Consider the following 19,606-nt stretch of genomic DNA (forward strand, 5'->3'; position numbering starts at 1 on the left):
TTGGTAGGGGAAAGTGAAATAGAGTGTGATGAGGTACAGCTTGAACCAGTAATTGACATGCTATGTTCAAATATCCCCTTGGACTTGAACATGGAGTGAAAACTCTGTACTATGGCTGCAACAGTAAGAAGTTTAACAACACCAGGTTAAAGTCCAACAGGTTTATTTGGTAGCAAAAGCCACACAAGCTTTCGAAGCTCTAAGCCCCTTCTTCAGGTGAGTGGGAATTCTGTTCACAAACAGAACTTATAAAGACACAGACTCAATTTACATGAATAATGGTTGGAATGCGAATACTTACAACTAATCCAGTCTTTAAGAAACAAAACAATGGGAGTGGAGAGAGCATCAAGACAGGCTAAAAAGATGTGTATTGTCTCCAGACAAGATAGCCAGTGAAACTCTGCAGGTCCACGCAACTGTGGGAGTTACAAATAGTGTGACATGAACCCAATATCCCGGTTGAGGCCGTCCTTGTGTGTGCGGAACTTGGCTATCAGTTTCTGCTCAGCGACTCTGCGCTGTCGTGTGTCGCGAAGGCCGCCTTGGAGAACGCTTACCCGAATATCAGAGGCCGAATGCCCGTGACCGCTGAAGTGCTCCCCAACAGGAAGAGAACAGTCTTGCCTGGTGATTGTCGAGCGGTGTTCATTCATCCGTTGTCACAGCGTCTGCATAGTTTCCCCAATGTACCATGCCTCGGGACATCCTTTCTTGCAGCGTATCAGGTAGACAACGTTGGCCGAGTTGCAAGAGTATGTACCGTGTACCTGGTTCGAAAGCTTGTGTGGCTTTTGCTACCAAATAAACCTGTTGGACTTTAACCTGGTGTTGTTAAACTTCTTACTGTGTTTACCCCAGTCCAACGCCGGCATCTCCACACTATGGCTGCAAGACAGTGAAGATTTTGCTGAAATTAAGAAATCCAAATGTGGAGGTGACAAAGTGGTGAAACAAGTCAATAGCTGCAGATATCATGATGAATTTAGGGTTAAACATTAGATCAAAGTTTGAACAAATGCACATTTAATCTTGATAGTCATTATGCAAATCATCCTTCTAAAAATTCAAGAAAATTAAATATTCAAAAATATTGTTTATTTACTTATAAAGATGTCACATACTTAAATACATTACATCACTGAGCGGTTCTGAATAATATCAATACAAAACACTAATAAGAAACTATTTCAGTTATAATTGTTTTCCATTATGATACTTATATCCTCCAATACAAGCCTAATCTTTTATCTGCTCCAAACTTCCTTTCACGAATTAAGCTTTTTGTTAGTGAGGGCATGGGTTCTCTCATGTTTTGCTGATCCTCCAAGAGCTCCAGGGCTGTGAACCATCTGTGTCTGGGAAGATGTATGGACAGCCTGCCTGTTCCAAACCATAGCTCTATTGAGTTAAACAGCCAAGAGCAGTCCATGGATGCAGTGTCGTATCAGAATTCCTGTCCCTAATGTATGTTGGTTTCTTATTACACCGTGGTAATGGTACTGCATACTGCCATAAATAAATACACTAACATGGATCAACATAAAAACATACAGGAAAAACTGCTTTAGAATAATTCAAACATTGCCAATAACATAAATAGTTGCAAAATAAATGAGCAATTGCATGTCAGCAATAAACAGCTGTCAGTCTTGTGTGAAAATTGGTCCAGTTAGATACGAAACTGCCCATTTCAGCAGCCCACTTGGAACCCTGAAAAACACAAACAATGTAGATTTTGTAAAATTAAAATGTTGGCTGTTTCTGCATCTAACAATGTGAGAACAGAACTAAAAAGCTGCATACAACTGGAATTGAAATTCTTCTTCCTATCATGGTTTTTCCATTCAGGCAACAATGCATTTAAAACTGAGGTATTGTTACTAATGTTTTGGTAAGAATCTAAGTTTTTCAATCACAGAATTAAATTTGGAGTGCTATGATTTAGCAATATAATGAACAAGTAGTAAAAACATCCCAAGGTCATAACAAAAGGAGAAATAACTCCAAACTCTTCTTTGCCCCAACTAATAATCTTCTTGGTGTCAAGTCTGCACTGACCACAATCCCACCCAGGCCCTATCCCCACAACCCCATGCATTTATCCCAACTAGTCCCCCTAACAAGGGGCAATTTAGCATGGAAAATCCACCTAACCCACACATCTTTGGCTTGTGGAAGGAAATCGGAGCACCCGGAGGAAGCCCACGCAGACACGAGAAAAATATACAAACTCCACACAGACAGTGACCCAAGCTGGGAATCGAACCCAGGTCTCTGGCACTGTGAGGCAGCAGTGCTAACCACTGTGTCACCGTCATCTGTTAGAAGGAAGAAAAATGGTTGGTTGCATGTGAGTTAACAAAGAATATTAATGGTATTAGGATGAAACTCAGAGAGGGAGAACTGATGCAAATGGGAGATATTTAAAAAGAAAATAAAGAATACAAACCTTACAGAGTTCACCTGAGAGATCAGCTCGGCAGTGGGTGCTGGATAGCTGTACAAAAATTGGCTTCCATCAGGATGTCTCTGCAAAGATTACAGAAATATACTTATGGCTCATCCAAGATTTCTACATCAATTCCGCCAGTTTTCCCAACAAACCTGCAACCTTTCAGAAGCTGCCACAGCGAGATGCTGGGTTAACAAGCAAAGGTTTAAAGGTATATTCACCAGAGTGACAAACTTCGCAATGAAGGAAGGAATTAAGCATAATTAAAGCAAACAATGAATTAAGCATGCTAGAACGAAAGCATTGATTAGTAAAATCTTCCTAAGTTAAACTTTATCATTACCACCTGCTCATAACATAACTAACTTTAACAGTAGCAACAATATATTTAACCCAGATTACTACATACACATGTTGGACGAAGCATCCTGCCCTCTAGTAATGGTACAGTTTATTCACGTGTGCTCTGCCTAAAGGCAGGTCCATGGCTCATTATCTTCTGATGCTTCATCTTGAGCTCTTTCCTTGGTAGTTTTAACGGTACAGTGTCAATGCTAAATGACAACTGTTTACAAGCCCATTGAAAGCTAATGCTTTTCTCATGCTGCATTTAAATTGCAGGACTGTTGCCTGAAATGGGAATACAACATCAGCTGCCACTCCTACTGCTTCAGGAACCACCTTGGCCCAGCCATCTCGTAGAAGTCTGATTAACTTGAGGATGACTAAATGTGTTATTTGCTGGAAACGGTAAGATGAGTGAGAGCAAAGCCATGTCATTGGCATTCACAGGAAAGATGTCAGCACTGTGACCACTCAAAGCATAACATTTGAACACCTCTGTCTTCAAGCCACTGTGTGCTTATTCCAGACCAGGGATGCAGGTCGAATGATGCATATTAGATCTGTTGGCATGAGCAGTTAAACACACTGCAAGCCTGCCAGAAACTTCAGAGTTGCTGCAATTTGTCATCTGACGATGTGATCATGTATCTATCCTTATAATTAGCCTAGTGCAAGTCAAGATATCCTCTAAAGTTCTGTACATCTTCCTAATTAAAGAAAATTGTTGGGATAATATAAAAGTGAGAGAATAACGATCATAGTGCCTATATATAAATGAAGTACATTTAAGAAACAAAATGGTTTTTCAATAAGAATAAAAAGCCTTTCGTACCTCCCTTGCATCAATCCAGAAAGAACATGTTTGCATCCCAGTTCACCTGACACAATTTGCAAAATTACCAGCAAACCATCTCCACTTGCTACAGACTTCAAAATCATCACACAGACCTTGCTATTACACTACAGTACTGCCCAGCATCAATATGTGTTACAGTGCAGCACAAGGAAGGGGGAAGGAAGGGGGCAACTTTCTTTCTTGGATCATTTTCCTGGATGTTCAATTTTAACAGACACTGGTTATTTTTGTTTTCTCCACCAATTTGTGCGTAGTAAACATGAATTGGTGTACACTGTGCAAAATGGTTAATGTACAGAAGCTAGCAAGAACTGCACAGCTGAAATCCAAATCATACCAACTTGTGGACATGTTAATAAGTTCACAGTAACACTTGAAAACCCAACTGTACAGAAATTAAGAAAAGTTCCTATTTTAAGTGACAATATAAACAGCATTTTAGAATTCAAACAGAAGTAATAATCCTATAATTACAGACCATACAGTTTGAAGTTACTGTTTCTTAGATATCTTACCAGAGGTTTAACTTTGTTCTGTTTAGCACTGGGAGAGAGCACATGTTTCACACCAGCAGAAACATCCTCTGTGGGCTGCACAATAGAGGCTTCTGAGGATGTCTGTCTTCTACAATCTCTGACTTGTTCAGATGATTTCTCAGAAACAAAACTGTGTTTATTGTACTTTTTTGACACCATTGTCATTTTGCTTTCAGTTATATTTCTCAAATCAGTATCTTTAAACATTGTATTCCTTCCCACGTAACTCTTTCTACAAGCCTGGTCATGTCCAGTAATGGGATTCATCTGACAAACGTCATTAGTTATTTCTTCAAAACAATCTGTTTCAATCAAAGTTTCATCACTACTGACATTCCATGAGTTCTGATCCCCATTTACAGCCACGGTCTGCTTTACGGAAGTGCTTGGCTCAACTCTGTCGCAATCTGCTTCCTCTTCCGAATCTACAAAATGCCGTTTCCTTTTCACAGCTCTCAAGATTTCATAAGGCTCTTCTTCATCACTTAATTGCTGTTCTTCCGCATCCAGTACATTGTTTCTGGCTGCTGTTGAGTAATTTTGTGCCACTGTTCTTGGTCCAGTTGGGCCACCATTTAGATTTGTTGTCGATGACACAGGGGCTATATTTTTAAAAAGGCCCACACAATTCAAATTGTTAGCTGCAACTGATAGGGGAGATATATTTTTAAACAAGCGGGTGCAGGCAGTCCTACTGCGATTTAAAGATTTCTCTATGCTGCCCTCATCAAGTATAACAGCTGACTCCTCAGGCTCTGCCACATCCGTTCTGACCCTTCTACTGCCTGCAGATGTGTTTTGAGCTTGTGAGAGGCTGCCAGCAAACAGCTCTTCTGAATGTGACTGTTCTTGCTGGGACCCATCTGTATACAACTCTAATGATTTCTCTGGATCCTGTATACTGCCGTTTGGAAGCTGAGGCTCAATGTCTTGCATGTCGTTGGCAGGACTATCAGAGAATGTGGAAGGCAGTTGATCATCACATTTATCAACAATCTCCTTACACGGTTCTGAAACACATGAAACATGAGTTTCTGTAATAAAAGAAAAGATCAGGTATAAACTAATTGTGCCACATTATTCAATCCAAGTATTAAAAACCTTACAATCATACATACTTCTAGTCAACATTTTCATCACAAACTCTTATCGGCACATTTATAATGGAAACTCCATTAGGGATAGGGTGCAATTATGGCAGAACACATATACATACATCTGCTCTTTCCATTATAAAAGGTGGATATAGGAATCTATAACAGAAAAACAAGAGTGTATAATTTAAAAATGGGAACTGATTTATATCTGCATGCCCTGATTCGCTTTCTCCATCCTCTGATCCTAGTTCACCTGAGAATTACAAATGAGATTCACTCCTTTGTGCAATGTCCCAGGAGATTGACTAATGTAATTTTTAAATCAAAAGTGCTTCGGAAATGTGTTTATTCGCCTATACATAACCAAGTTTCTTAATTATATTACAAATTAAGTAAAATCTTAATTTTTACTTAAGATTGAAGGATTTTTACTTAAGGCTGAAGGATAATTTAATAGAAACAAACTGCACTAACCCCTTCCGTTCTACAATACTCTATTATAAACATACAGATTGGAGCAAACATGGTCTAAATATTAAAAAGGAACAACCAACTAACAGACCAGAGATTGAACCTGCCACCTTCCCAACGACATCAATGGACTAAAATATTTCCCTTTTTGTTCTTCGCCTAACCAATTTTCCCCACTCCATAAAGCAAATTACTGTGGACGCTGGATTCTGAAACACATTTGTGCTTTTTTATAGTGTGTTCCACAAAAATGATCCCTGGAATGAAGAGCTTGTTATATGAGGAACGGTTGAGGACTCTGGGTCTGTACTCGTTGGAGTTTAGAAGCTTGAGGGGGGAATCTTATTGAAACTTACAGGATACTGCAAGGCCTGGATAGAGTGGACATGGAGAGGATGTTCCCACTAGTAGGAAAAACTAGAACCAGAGGACACAACCTCAGGCTAAAGGGATGATCCTTTAAAACCGAGATGAGGAGGAATTTCTTCAGCCAGAGTGGTGAATCTGTGGAACTCTTTGCTGCAGAAGGCCAGGTCATTGAGTATCTTTAAGACAGAGATAGTTCTTGATTAATAAGGGGATCGGGGTAATGGGGAAAAGGCAGGAGAATGGGGATGAGAAAAATATCAATCATAATTGAATGGCGGAGCAGAGAGCAGACTCGATGGGCCGAGTGGCCTAATTCTACTCCTATGTCTTATGGTCTTAATACACAAGTAACTAAGTGGGCAACACTGACAATTACTTTGCCACAGGGGATGCTTTTCTAATCATTATTCGTTCGAGAGACACTACTTGGGCAGCACGGTAGCACAGTGGTTAGCACTGCTGCTTCACAGCTCCAGGGACCTGGGTTCGATTCCCAACTGGGTCACTGTCTGTGTGGAGTTTGCACATTCTCCTCGTGTCTGCGTGGGTTTCCTCTGGGTGCTCCGGTTTCCTCCCACAGTCCAAAGATGTGCGGGTTACGTTGATTGGCCATGCTGAAAATTGCCCCTTAGTGTCCTGAGATGTGTAGGTTAGAAGGATTAGCGGGTGGATATGGGGGTAGGGCCTGGGTGGGATTGTGGTCGGTGCAGACTCGATGGGCCAAATGGCCTCTTTCTGCACTGGAGGATTTCTATGATTCTATGGTTCTACTTGAATGAACACAGCTTATATTTTAGACAATTTGAGCCAGAACTTCTGAGCAGTGGCTAACACAATTAGAATACCACTCCACACCTTTTCACCTACACTGGAATGGAGTTGCCAGACCTTCCAACTCAGGAAGAAAAGTGAGTGCAGTGAGTTCCCAAGATTTTCAATCTAGGGCAACAGTGTAGCCTTGCACACATTTCTAACACCAGCTACAGGGATCAGTGTAGGGGGGGCCAGGGGGTTAAGGATGAGTATGGGGAGGCAGTAAAGATGGACAAGGGTGATGAGGATTGGTTGGGGATGGTGTAGCATCTTCCAAATCTGCGATCTCTACCATCTAGAAGGACAAAAACAGCAGATGCATGGGAACCCCACCACTTGCAAGTGCCCCTCCAAACCACACCCCTTTCTGAAGTAAAAATATCAGCATTCCTTCACTGACACTCAATGAAAATCCTGGACTTTCTTTCCTAATAGCACTGTGAAGTACTTACACCACAGGGACGGCAGCGGTTCAAGATGGTGGCTCACCATCACCTTCTCAAGGGAAATTAGAGATGGGCAATAAATGCTCGGCTAGCCAGCAACCCCCACATCCCACAAAATAATTTTTTAAAAGATGGATGAGGAGGGTGGGAAGATGGGTCAGAATGGGAGTAGGATGGGTCAGGAGGTTGAGTGAGTGAGGTCAAGAATGGGAGTAATCAGGAGGTGGGGGTGTAGTTGAGGAGGTACTTGGGATAACAGTTGGGCAGGAGGGGGGGGGGGGATAGTCGGACGAGACAGGAATTAACTGGGGGGGGGGGTGATAATCAGGAGGTCAGAGGATAATTGGGGGATATCAGGGCGTTTAGGAGTGGCTAGCTGGTGGGGGCTTTAGACCATAACAAATAGGAACAGGAGTAGGCCGTTTGGCCCTCGAGCCTGCTCCCCAATTCCGACATTCCTCAGGTCCACTTTCCTGCCCTTTCCCCATAACCCTGGATTCCCTTAATCAAAAAACTATCTATAAAAATATAGAACATAGGTACAGTAGTGGGCCATTTGGTCCTTTGAGCCTGCACCACCATTCAATATGATCATGGCTGATCATGCACTTTCAGTCTCCTGCTTTCTCTCCAAACCCCTTGATCCCTTTAGCCATAGGGCCACATCCAGCTCCCTCTTGAACATATCTAACAACTGACCCCAACAGCTTTCTGCAGGAGAGAATTCCACAGGTTCACAACTCTCTGAGTGAAGAAGTTCTTCCTCATCTCAGTTCTGAATGGCTTATCCCTTATTCTTAGACTGTGACCCCCTAATTCTGCACTTCCCCAACATCGGGAACATTAGTCCCACATCTAGCCAGTCCAGTCTCATCAGGACCTTCCATATTTCTATGAGATCCCCTCTCATTCTTCTAAATTCCAGTAAATACAAGCCCAGTTGATCCAGTCTCTCTTCATATGTCAGTCCTGCCATTCCAGGAATCAGTTTGGTGAACCTTCACTGGACTCCAAAAATAGCAAGAATATCCTTCCTCAGACTAGGAGACCAAAACTGCATGCAATACTCAAGGTATGGCCTCAGAATGCCCTGTATAACTGCAGCAAGACATCCTTACTCCTATACTCAAATACCACCTTAGCCTTAAATATACACAAGGACTCTGCCCCACAGATCTCTATGGCAAGGAGTTCTAACCACAATGCTCAGAGGAAATTCCTCCTCATCTCAGTCTTAAACTGGTGCCCCTTTATTCTGAAGCAATGTCCTCTGGTCCTAGACTCTCCCATGTGGGAAACATCCTCTCAGCATTTATCCTGTGAAGCCCCTTAAGAATCTTATTTGTTTCAATGAGATCACCTCTCATTCTTCTAAATTCCAATGAATAGAGTCCATCCTGCTTAACCTTCCCTCATAAGGCAACCCCTCACACCAGTGATCATCCTAACGAACCTTCTCTGAACTGCCTCCAATGAAATAGCATCTTTCCTTGAATAAAGGGATCAAAACTGCTCACAGTATTCCAGATGTAATCTCACCAGTACTTTGTACAGTTGCAGCAAGACTGTCTTACTCGTACTCCAACCCCCTTAAATAAGGGCCAACATTTGATTAACCTTTCAGATTACCTGCTGCACCTGTATGCTAGCTTTCTGTATTTTTGTGCACAAGTACTCCCAAGTCCCTTTGCGTTGCAGTTTTCTGCAGATTTTCTCCACTTAAATAATACTGTTCTTTTGTTCTCCCTTCCAAAATGAACAGCTTCACATTTTTCCACATTGTACTCCATTTGCCACTTTTTTGCCCACTTATTTAACCTATCAATATCTCTTTGTAAACCGTTTGTATCCCTCTCACAACTTGCCTTTCTACATATTTTAATGGCATCTGCAATACAATACATTTGCTTCAAGTCATGGGGGGGGAGGTTCGGTTAAGTGTCGGGGGTGGGGTGGGTGGTCACAGAGTCAGGAGGGTTGTAACAGAGTAGCCGGTGGTGCAGTGGGGGAATTGGAGGGGTCACTACTATAGCTACCCTGAAATTGAAAGTAGCTTGAATTCTTCTAACTTTTCCTGGGTAACTATTCTACAAAGGAAAAGTTCTGTAAAATGCAAATACCAACAATTTTAGTTGGGTGGTGCTGCCTCCCAGATCACAGGATACAATACAGTTTCCACAACACAGATCAGACCTCATTCTCTTAAGCTGAATCCAGAAGTAGAAACATAACAGAATTAATAGTTCCAAACAACTGCTAACCCACAGGGCTTTTAACATATCCTTCTATAGTCAATAAGATTCACTGCTCAGCACAAGGCGATAATAAATTGGTTAGACTTCAGAGACTGTTTCTGCCACGTACACAACTAAATGACTGACTATGCGATTGACCACTTTAAAATTTGTGTTCAGCCTTTAACTCTCAAATTATTTTCTTCGGAAATTTGTTTTTAAAAAGCTGAAAACCAATCCAAGCATATTACTCACCCCCTGAAGATGGAACTACACCAAGATATACAGGTAATACTTCATTCCAAGGATTCTGTGAAGATGCAGCTTGCTGCCCATCTGTAACACACATTACAACAAATTCTCCTTAGGTGTTTTATCACATGGTTTCTAATATATTACAGTACTGATACATGTTTCTTTTAAGGATTTGATGGCATCCTTCTTTCCCACTTCTTCAATCTTTTCCATTCCCCTCAAAGATGTTGATCCACATTGGTGAATAGCCTCATAGACGCCTAGTCTACCCTATGCCAGTGATTACTCCTTCTGCCCTTAGACAGTGTCTATCTGTAGGATTTTATTCATGAATTTATAGCCAAGACAATCATATTCTCACTCAATGCAGACACACATACACTTTTCAACTACAATAATTTGATAGTGATTTAGCCTGAGGGCAATTGCTATATCCCTTGTGCTACCAGTTTTTCGAAACTTAAGTAGATGATTTGAAACTTTCAGAGACTTTGGTTAACTGCTTACTTTAAACCAGGTAATCAACACAGTCATAATTAGATAAGACGACTGGTGGTGGGATAGTGGGTTTCTCGTGTGATTCGAATCCAATCAGTTCGCTGAAGTCACTTTACCAGTGAAAACAGAATGCAAAAGTGGAAATGGGACATTTCATTTTGTCCCATCAACCTCTATAGAGATCTGCCTTGCCCGTCTTGCCATCAGTAGTTGGTTACCAGATACTGTTCTGGTCCTTTAAGTTTCTAAATTCTATTTCACCATGTTTAATATTGAATTTCATAAAGCTACTGTCTTTAAGAAATGACTTTCCAAAAGCTGTTGTCCTCTTTATATGAAACATACCTGCATTATTTAATACCTCCATGTCACCATTATGCTCCACCTCAACCTCTGCTTCTTCAGTGCACACAAAATCATCCTTCCATTCTAATAATAAAAATGAAAGCAGATTAGTTTTCCCAACAGTTCACACTGAATTAATTTGACTTATTGGTTAGATTGAGAAATGAGTGAAGTTACTGGATAAAGCAAAGGCTACGAGCCCTCACAACAACTTGGATTCTAATATTGAAGTCCTGCTGTGCCCCTAGCCCAGTTGTCCCAGTACTGCTACAGCACTGGCATCTGCCTGACAGGATGGAAATTTGCTCAGGTATGTCCTGTCCACAAATAGGACAAATCCTATCTGCCCAATTACCACCTGTCTGCCCTCAATCACTAGCAAAGTAATGGAAATTGTCATCAACAATGCTACTAAGCTGCACTTACTCAGAATTCATCTTGATCAATGCTGAATTTGGGTTCCATCAAGGCAACAGCTCCAAATATCATTACAGTCTTGATCCAAATAAACTTAAAATAATTCCAGAGGTTAGGGGAGTGTGACTGTCCTTGACATCATAGAATCACAGAACCCTTACAGTGCAGAACGAGACCATTCGGCCCATCGAGTCCGCACCGACCACAATCCCACCCCGACCCTATCTCCATAATCCCTGCTAATCCCCCTGACACTAGGGTCAATTTAGCATGGCCAATCCACCTAACTCGCACATCTTTGGACTGTGGGAGGAAACCATGTAGACATGGGTAGAATGTGCAAACTCCACACAATGACCCCAGGCCGGAATTGAACCCAGGTCTCTGGCGCTGTGAGGCAGCAGTGTCAACCACTGTGCCACTGTACCACCCATCAAGGCAGCATTTGACGAAGTGCAGCATCAAGGAGCCCTTGCAAAATTGGTCAATGGGAATCAGGGGGAAAATCTCCACTGACTGGAGTCATATTTAACCAAAGGTAAGATGGCTGTGGTAATTGGAGGCCCATCATCTCAGTCTCAAGACAATACAGGAATTCCTCGGCCTTCTGACCAATCACCTTCAGCTGCTTCATCAATTACCTTTCCTCCATCATTAAGGTGAGAAGGACATAGAAGAACAAATCTGCAGGATACTACAGAGAGACGCAAACAATATAGAGTAGTTTTATTGGGGGACTTTAATTACCAAAACGCAGACTGGGTTAGTGGTAGTGTAAAGAACAGAGAAAGGGCAGAAATTCATAGATTGCGTCCAGGAAAATTTTCTGCAGCAATATGTGTCCAACCCAACAAGAAAGGATGTACTATTGGACCTGGCTCTTGGAAATGAGATGGGCCAAGTAGATCAAGTATCAGCGGGGAAACATTTAGGAGACAGTGATCATTGTATTGTAAGGTTTAGGATGATGATTGAAAAGGAAAACAGGTAACCCAGTGTAAAAATAATTAACTGGGGTAGAGCTGACTTCAATGGGGCAAGGACGGAACTGAACCAGTTAGACTGGAACTGGCAGGAAAAACTGCAGCTGAACAATGGGCTACCTTCAAAACAGAAATGGTCCGGATACATTCATGGTATATTCCCTTGAAAGGAAAAGGTAGTGCAGACAAACCCAGGCTTCCCTGGATGAAAAGGGAGTTAGAACTTGAGATAAGAAAGAAAAAGTGTGCTAGTGACAGGTGTCAGGTAGAAAATACAGCTGAGAACCAAGAGGAATACAGAAAGTTCAGAGGGCAGGTGAAAAAGCACATTAGAGAACAGAAGAGGGATCATGAGAAAAGACTGGCAACCAACATGAAAGGAAATCCCAAAGCCTTCAACAGGTATATAAATAGTAAAAGGGTGGGAAGAAGAGTACGGTTGACCCAAAATTTCAACTGTTAGCTGTGATATTTACTGATCAAAAATCTATCTCAATCTTTATGTACATGACTTAGATCTAATTTCCTGATTTAGAAAGTTGTGTCTTAATGAGCATTCTTCAATCTGATTTGTTGAAGTGCCTCATTCACAACGTCATTAATTCTCTGTAGAGGACGGTGGATCGTCCCCCACCCAAAAGTAAAAAACACCTTTGTGGGCAGCTGTCAGCAAGGTGAATGGCGAGTAACATTTGTTCGTGACTGCATGCAAAATCTGGGCCATTTAGTCTTAACGCTTAATTTTCAGAGTGAGCTATTCAATTCCGTTATTTTGAAGATAAAACATCAAAGCTTTGTGAGTATCCAACAATATTATATTCTCCATATGAAAATTAAACTTAGAAAAATTGGCCGAAACTTTATCCAGTGAGAGAGCATACATGCACACTTGTGACAAGGAATGCAAAAGTGTGATCAAGGGGAATTTCACAGTAACTTCATTGCAGTGTTAATGTAAGCCCTACTTGTGACTAATAAATAAAAAATTTTTTATAAGTGAGAAAAATAGATGCAATATTTGGCCTAGAATTTATCACTGAAACAAAAAAAAACAAATGTAATAGGTTCTGCAAAGTGCCCAAGATCCAGGAACAGTGTTTTAGTTAATACTTAAACAAAACATCCTGCTTACCTCATGCAATCAGGCAAGTGCATTCAATTTTCTTAAAAGGGGAAAGTTACATAAAACAAGAAACACAATGATACACGATCAATACTACAATTGCTTTCCACAATGATTACCAATTTGAATAGATGCACACATGTTGGTTGTTAGCACTAGACTCTCCTGTCCTTTCTGTCCCTGTAAGCATGGGCTTGGATGGATCATAAGATACTGTACCCGTAAATGTTTAGTGTAAATTGCAGAGATAAAGGAAGCCCAGCAGCTCAACCACTTTTGTTCAAATAGAACAAGTAATCACTTCAAAAAAAAATCGGAAGGTGTGTGCAACTCTGACAATCTCACTCTACCAAAGGGAAAAAACCACTACTAGGGAGCAATATATTTAAAAACAAAAAAGGAGAACACAAAGCAGAACTATAAAATCTTGATGCGTTTATAATTTTCATTAATAAATTATGGGCACTGTTCAGTTTGCCTACCTTTTATATTATTTAATACTTCTTCTTGATTAGACGAAATCATGAGCATGGCCTCAGGAATGGTGAAAATATTTATCTCGTTCTATAGGAGAAAATCAACTGTTAGCACGATGACTACATAAATACCTCAGAACATGATTCTTTTTCAAATATTATCAAACATGTAACAATCCTGGAAAAATGGCCAATTCTCAAAAAATGATTGTAAGAAGTTCATGTGTATATAATACAATCCAAACACACATTAACTTTCTCTGGTTACAGCCATCTCCAATGATACATTAACTATAAAAAGTTAATCTCATCTGCTTTTTTACATTCCAAAAATGATGCAACAAATGCCAAAAGCATCAAATTGGAAAATCACACCATTTCCCTATTGTAATATCAATCAACCATAAGCAAAGACACTTAAAAAGAGTGATTCAACCAGGTGTAATTCTGATCATTGACTGATGAGCCATTCATATTAACAATTAGCCTAAACCTCTCTGAAACAATGGTAAATGCTGTGCAAAGGGACCTGGATGTCCTTGTGCAAGAATCACAAGGAGTTGGTTTGCAAGTGCAGCAAATAATTAAGGCGGCAAATGTGGAATTTGTCCTTCATTGCTAGAGGGATGGAGTTTAAAAACAGTGAGGTTATGTTACAGCAGTATAAGGTGCTGGTGAGGGCACAGCTGGAGTACTTGAGAAAGGATATACTGGTACTGGAGGGGGTGCAGAGGAGATTCACTAGGTTGATTCCGGAGTTGAGAGGGTTGGCTTATGAGGAGAGACTGAGTAGACTGGGATTATGCTCATTCAGAAGAATGAGGGGAGATCTTATAGAAACATATGAGATTATGAAGGGAATAGATAAGATAGAAGCAGGGAAGTTGTTTCCACTGGTGGGTGAAACTAAAACTAGGGGGCATGGCCTCAAAATAAGGGGAAGCAGATTTAGGACTGAGTTGAGAAGGATCTTCTTCACACAAAGGGTTGTAAATCTGTGAAGGAGATGAGTTCAGTCAAAAGTTGCACAATTATAATGATTTAAATCATGAAACTCCCAAGATAATGGTTAAATGATGTGGCACTGAGATTTGTAGGTCATAAGGTCACAGGTTTGATTCCTGTTACATGCTGAGTCAGCCAATACACTGCCCAATGAAGCAGTTGAGGCTACCTCATTGAATGCTTTTAAGGCAAGGATAGATAATTTTTTGAACAGTAAAGGAATTAAGGGTTATGGTGAGCGGGCGGGTAAGTGGAGCTGAGTCCACGAAAAGATCAGCCATGATCTTATTAAATGGCGGAGCAGGCTCGAGGGGCCAGATGGCCTGCTCCTGCTCCTAGTTCGTATGTTTGTACGTATGTTCATACAAGCCACAGGAAAAGAAGACAGGTCACAGAGTCCCAAATGGATAGTGCCAGGCTTTTAGGGGAAGGTAACAATTAGGTTGATTACATAAATGAAGGAGATGAGTTCAGTCAAAAGTTGCACAATTATAATGATTTAAATCATGAAACTCCCACGGTAATGGTTAAATGATGTGGCACTGAGATTTGTAGGTCATAAGGTCACAGGTTTGATTCCTGTTACATGCTGATAGCCAATACATTGTCCAACTGCACAAGGCTGCATGGGAAAACCATCCGAGGGCTACCAGTCAGTATCTTTAAAAGGCGATTCAGCCCAATGTCAAAAGTTGGAAAGCTCTGGAACTATAATACAAAATGAAATAAATATTCACTTAGAAATAATTCAATTAATTAGGAACCATGGATGCTATGCAAATGGTTTCCAGTAGGTGTCTGATAAGGTACCACACAATATGATTGCTAATAAATATTAGGGTACAGTAGTTGTAAAGTTTGGATCTGTAGTGCCAGTGTTACAGAAGGTGGATGCTCTCTTGAGGAATATGTACAGCGCTTCCAATTGCTTCTGCATGGCGCCCATGTTCGGAAGTATATATGTGCTGGCGTTCCATGCATGCGCTGGAAGTTTCCTGATTAGTACTGTCACAATGCCAAAATTTTATAACCCACTAGAACCAGACTGAAACTCAACCCTCCTCAGCCTGTATTCAAGCAACACACCCAATGTCATGTCAACTGACAATAATTGAAGAGAGAGTTGAAATTGCTGTACCGTATCTTTTCTGCTTGAAGTTTTCCATCCGGTAGGTGGATGAATTGATGGTAACAAAATGGATGATGTAGATGTTGAAGCTTTGGAACTATCAGTTAAATCAAGGCTGAGCTCAACGGCACTTTTTAATGAATTATCTTCATCCTCTACTGCTGCTATCAGATTTGATAAACAGAGACCTAAAAACACAACATTAAAAAAAAATCCTTCATTCTAGTATGGTTTACCAACAAAACTACAATGTGAGTCACTCAGCTTATTCACAAGGCATATTAAATGTGAAATTCCATTAATATCGTCGAAAAACCGTTGATTTCCCAGTGCTGGTCAGCTAATCTCAGAGCAAAAGTGGTAGGCATGTGTCCAATCTCTTATTGTTCCAATGTATCAAATGAAAAAAAACTAGGCTATAGAAATTGTTTCACAGTAAACAATAGTTTGTCAAATGAGAAACATTGGAAGCACAGGGATTTATGATCTTGCGATGAAATCACTTGTTTACATCTCACAATGAATGAAACAGCACCTCAAGTGGTTCAGTTGCCTGGTAAAACATTCTGCAATGGGAAACACTGGCATTTTACTACCAAGCCTTGAAGATACCCAAAACCTCAAACCTAAAATATAGCACGTTATGAAATATTACAAAATCATGCTGCAAATTGATATTCAAACTAATTTAGATTAATAACCTGCAAAACTTAATTATTCATTTTTAAATTTTATCTTGTAATTAACCTGGGTTTCAAACTTAATGAGTGTTTAATCTTTTTAAGCAGAGTGTGATGTAGGCAGGCTGTCCTAACGGCTACATGGATAATGACACTGTGGCAATAAACATGCAAACTGAAAAGGCCCCAGTTTAATTCCTGGTCTGTGCTGAATTAATTTACCTTACAAGTTAGAACACTACAATTTGACACAAGACAGAGGGGAAAAATCAACTATGTCAACGATCCCTACTGTCAATGTCCTGCTGGCATGAATCAAAGTGAGATAATAATGACAGGCCATAGGATAGTTAATGCATAAAAATTTAAAGAAACACAGAAGTCATGGGAATTCCTTTCAGGTTGGGGTTGAGCATACCCCTAGGGTATCTAACAGTGTTACGTGTGACTTGGAAGTGCTTGATGCTGACACTGGATGCCTGACATGGGAAGTGTTCCACTGCTCAACATTAACATGATCCATAAGTTCAAAATTCACAAAAAAAGTTAGAAAGATAAAATAAGTACTGATTTCTGCTCTAAGGTTTCCAATAGTTCTGATAAAGTTATCAATTTAAATACAGCTCATGCATGCAAATAAAATGCTTAGGTCTTCTCTACGTAGAATAGATTTTTTTTAAAAAAGGCTCCATCACAAAGGTTTCCATATTCCAACTTTATCATGAATTCAATTATGCTCAAGTTTCATGCTAAAGCTGTTTATCAGTTGACCTCCAAACAGACGCGGATTTAGACACCAGTGCTTTCAGCATAACACGACACACCTTAAAACAAAACTTTACCAAAATTAAAGGCACTTTAACTGTTATCAAAATTGCAGCAGCTTATATAACAGGGGGAAAAAAATCAAGAGGAAGCTTACCAGAAAATGATTCTGTTGGCTCTGTCATGTTATTCACGTGGCTTCTACAAAATTATGAGAGTGTTAAGTTTCAATTTCTCAATTAATATTCATATATGTTTTTCTAATTGTTTTAAAAACATTTGAAGAACGATGATTCTATATGAAAATAAAACCTGTTGACTTTGAAATCTGTAAAAGTCTAAGATTTTTGAGGAAACTGAACAGTGATCCCATCTCATTATTTTCCCCCTTCTCAAGGCTCTATCCTACTTGCTTCAAGACCTCTATTAATGCCAAAATGGTCCACAGTGATGATTCAAAAATGTCCGAGGTTTGTTTACCCTGAAACATTTAATCTCTCCCTTGGTAAAATGACTGCGATTATGTTTGTCCGCTCTCCCTGACAGTCAGTATAGTTGAGACTGAGCAATTTCCATTTGAGGAAAACTGTATTTCTCTGGAGCACTGATACATCAATATGCAGCGTCTCTAGATCTTACTTCTCTTCCCAGAAATGCCATAAAATAATTTGATCTTTACCATCTTAATTCAGAAAAATAAAATACAAAGGAAACAAAAGAATGCTTTCTGAAATAGGCCGAGGGGTGAAGCATAAACACGAGTTCGATTCAATCTAAAATCTATTTTCTCAGAGGATTGTCAAAAATACTGGTGCAATCAAATAAGATTGAGATACATTCAAGTAAAGTACCATTGGTGAATTCTGGTGCAAAAATACTTCAGACTGGAGCAACGTGGAAAGATTCCTTCATTGAGTCCAGACTGGCATTTATAATGGGAAGCAAAGCAAGTGACAGAATTGCATTTATATAGCAAGTTACTGAGACAAAATATCCCAAGTGACTTCATAAAGGAAGCAGAGGGAAATTGATTGAAAACTTGGTTAAGAGTGAGACTGAGACAACTCAGAAGACAGTCACCAATCCCTGGCTCCTCCTGGAGATCAGCTGCAGATGCAAGTGATGGAGCCTTCTTAATAATTTCTCTATGATTATTATTTAGGGAAACTGTTCACTTACTGCCAGAATTCTCTCAATTTCTTCTGCACAGCAGGGTCCAAGTTGCTGAAATTTGAAGAGATTTGAAACTTTAGCGACTTAATAAAAAACATTATAAAACATTGATTGTAAAGTCATGTAGATACAGAACATCTCGTACCATGAACATGCTTCAGAAAAACCTGTTTCTGCTGGCAGGATCTTCAACTCCTGAACTACAAGATAGAATTCACAATCTTCCTGAAAGAAAAAAAGAAAATTAAGTACAAGTAATGGTGGCACAAGGCAGTTGATGAGTTTGCAGCATCTCAGGTAAAGTGACTCTTGGATGTCTCTGTTCACCATAACCAAGGTTTATAAATAGCATTGCTAAGAATGCCTGTCCTAGCAGCCTCCCCAAAGACCCCTGCACCCATAAATCTAAAGTTCATATCTGGTACATGACTGCCAGGTCTTCCAAAGCCAAATCTTCCTATTACTCCTAGATCATTCTTGAGAGCAAAGACAATCTCAACACAATTCTCAAGAACAAACAACTCCCTTTGACCCTTTCACCAGCCCTCCACTCTTACCACCACAGGCAAGTGCAACATTCTTATCTCAACAATTGTGAATATCCAAATGGTAGCCATAGCCTCGTTTTTTAAAATTCATTCAAGGAACGTGGGCTTCGCTGGCTGACCAGCATTTAAAGTCCATCCCAAATTGCCCCTCCCACCTCCAGCATTCTATCTACCCCTCAAGCTGTTATATTATCTGGAGCAAAGCCTTCAGCCATTATGCTTCTACCCTCGGTTTCCTTCACTAACCTCACTAGTTAAGAAATAGTAGTAGACAATTCAAAACTTTGAACCTGCTCTGCCATTCAATAAGATCACTGGTTTCAACACCAACATACCACACCACCTCCTTTTATCTGTAGGGTCATAAGAGTCCTATGTGTAGGAAAGGCCATTCAGCTCATTGAGTCTGCGCCGACAATAACTACCACTAAAGTCGCACAAATCCCATTTTCCAACATTTGTCCTATATCCTTTAATGTTAAGACATTTCAAGTGCCCATCCAAATACTTTTTAAAGGTTGTAACGTTTCCAGCCTCCATTACTTTCCCAGGCAGTGCATTCCAGATTCTCACCACCCTCAAGAGTG

At 40.2% G+C, this 19,606-nt stretch overlaps 1 protein-coding gene across 4 annotated transcripts in view; it reads right to left on the bottom strand.

Annotated features, from left to right (window-relative positions):
* Positions 1–1,005: 1,005 nt before the first annotated feature.
* acd (ACD shelterin complex subunit and telomerase recruitment factor) overlaps positions 1,006–19,606 on the bottom strand; it is a 33,097-nt gene continuing 14,496 nt past the window's right edge. For 2 of the 4 annotated variants that reach the window (XM_078210959.1, XM_078210961.1), the window contains exons 4-13: positions 18,617–18,696; positions 18,478–18,522; positions 17,456–17,499; positions 15,863–16,041; positions 13,726–13,807; positions 10,721–10,804; positions 9,878–9,958; positions 4,172–5,202; positions 2,453–2,532; positions 1,006–1,713 (exon numbers count right to left, since the gene is read on the bottom strand). In XM_078210959.1, the coding sequence (XP_078067085.1) occupies positions 1,647–1,713; positions 2,453–2,532; positions 4,172–5,202; positions 9,878–9,958; positions 10,721–10,804; positions 13,726–13,807; positions 15,863–16,041; positions 17,456–17,499; positions 18,478–18,522; positions 18,617–18,696 (1,773 nt within the window). In that variant the 3' untranslated portion in view covers positions 1,006–1,646. Of the gene's footprint in view, positions 1,714–2,452; positions 2,533–4,171; positions 5,227–9,877; positions 9,959–10,720; positions 10,805–13,725; positions 13,808–15,862; positions 16,042–17,455; positions 17,500–18,477; positions 18,523–18,616; positions 18,697–19,606 lie in introns of all 4 variants that reach the window. The other 2 variants (XM_078210958.1, XM_078210960.1) reach the window with 1 other exon arrangement.

The sequence above is a fragment of the Mustelus asterias genome, chromosome 4, assembly GCF_964213995.1.
Source record: "Mustelus asterias chromosome 4, sMusAst1.hap1.1, whole genome shotgun sequence".
Lineage (NCBI taxonomy): Eukaryota > Metazoa > Chordata > Chondrichthyes > Carcharhiniformes > Triakidae > Mustelus > Mustelus asterias.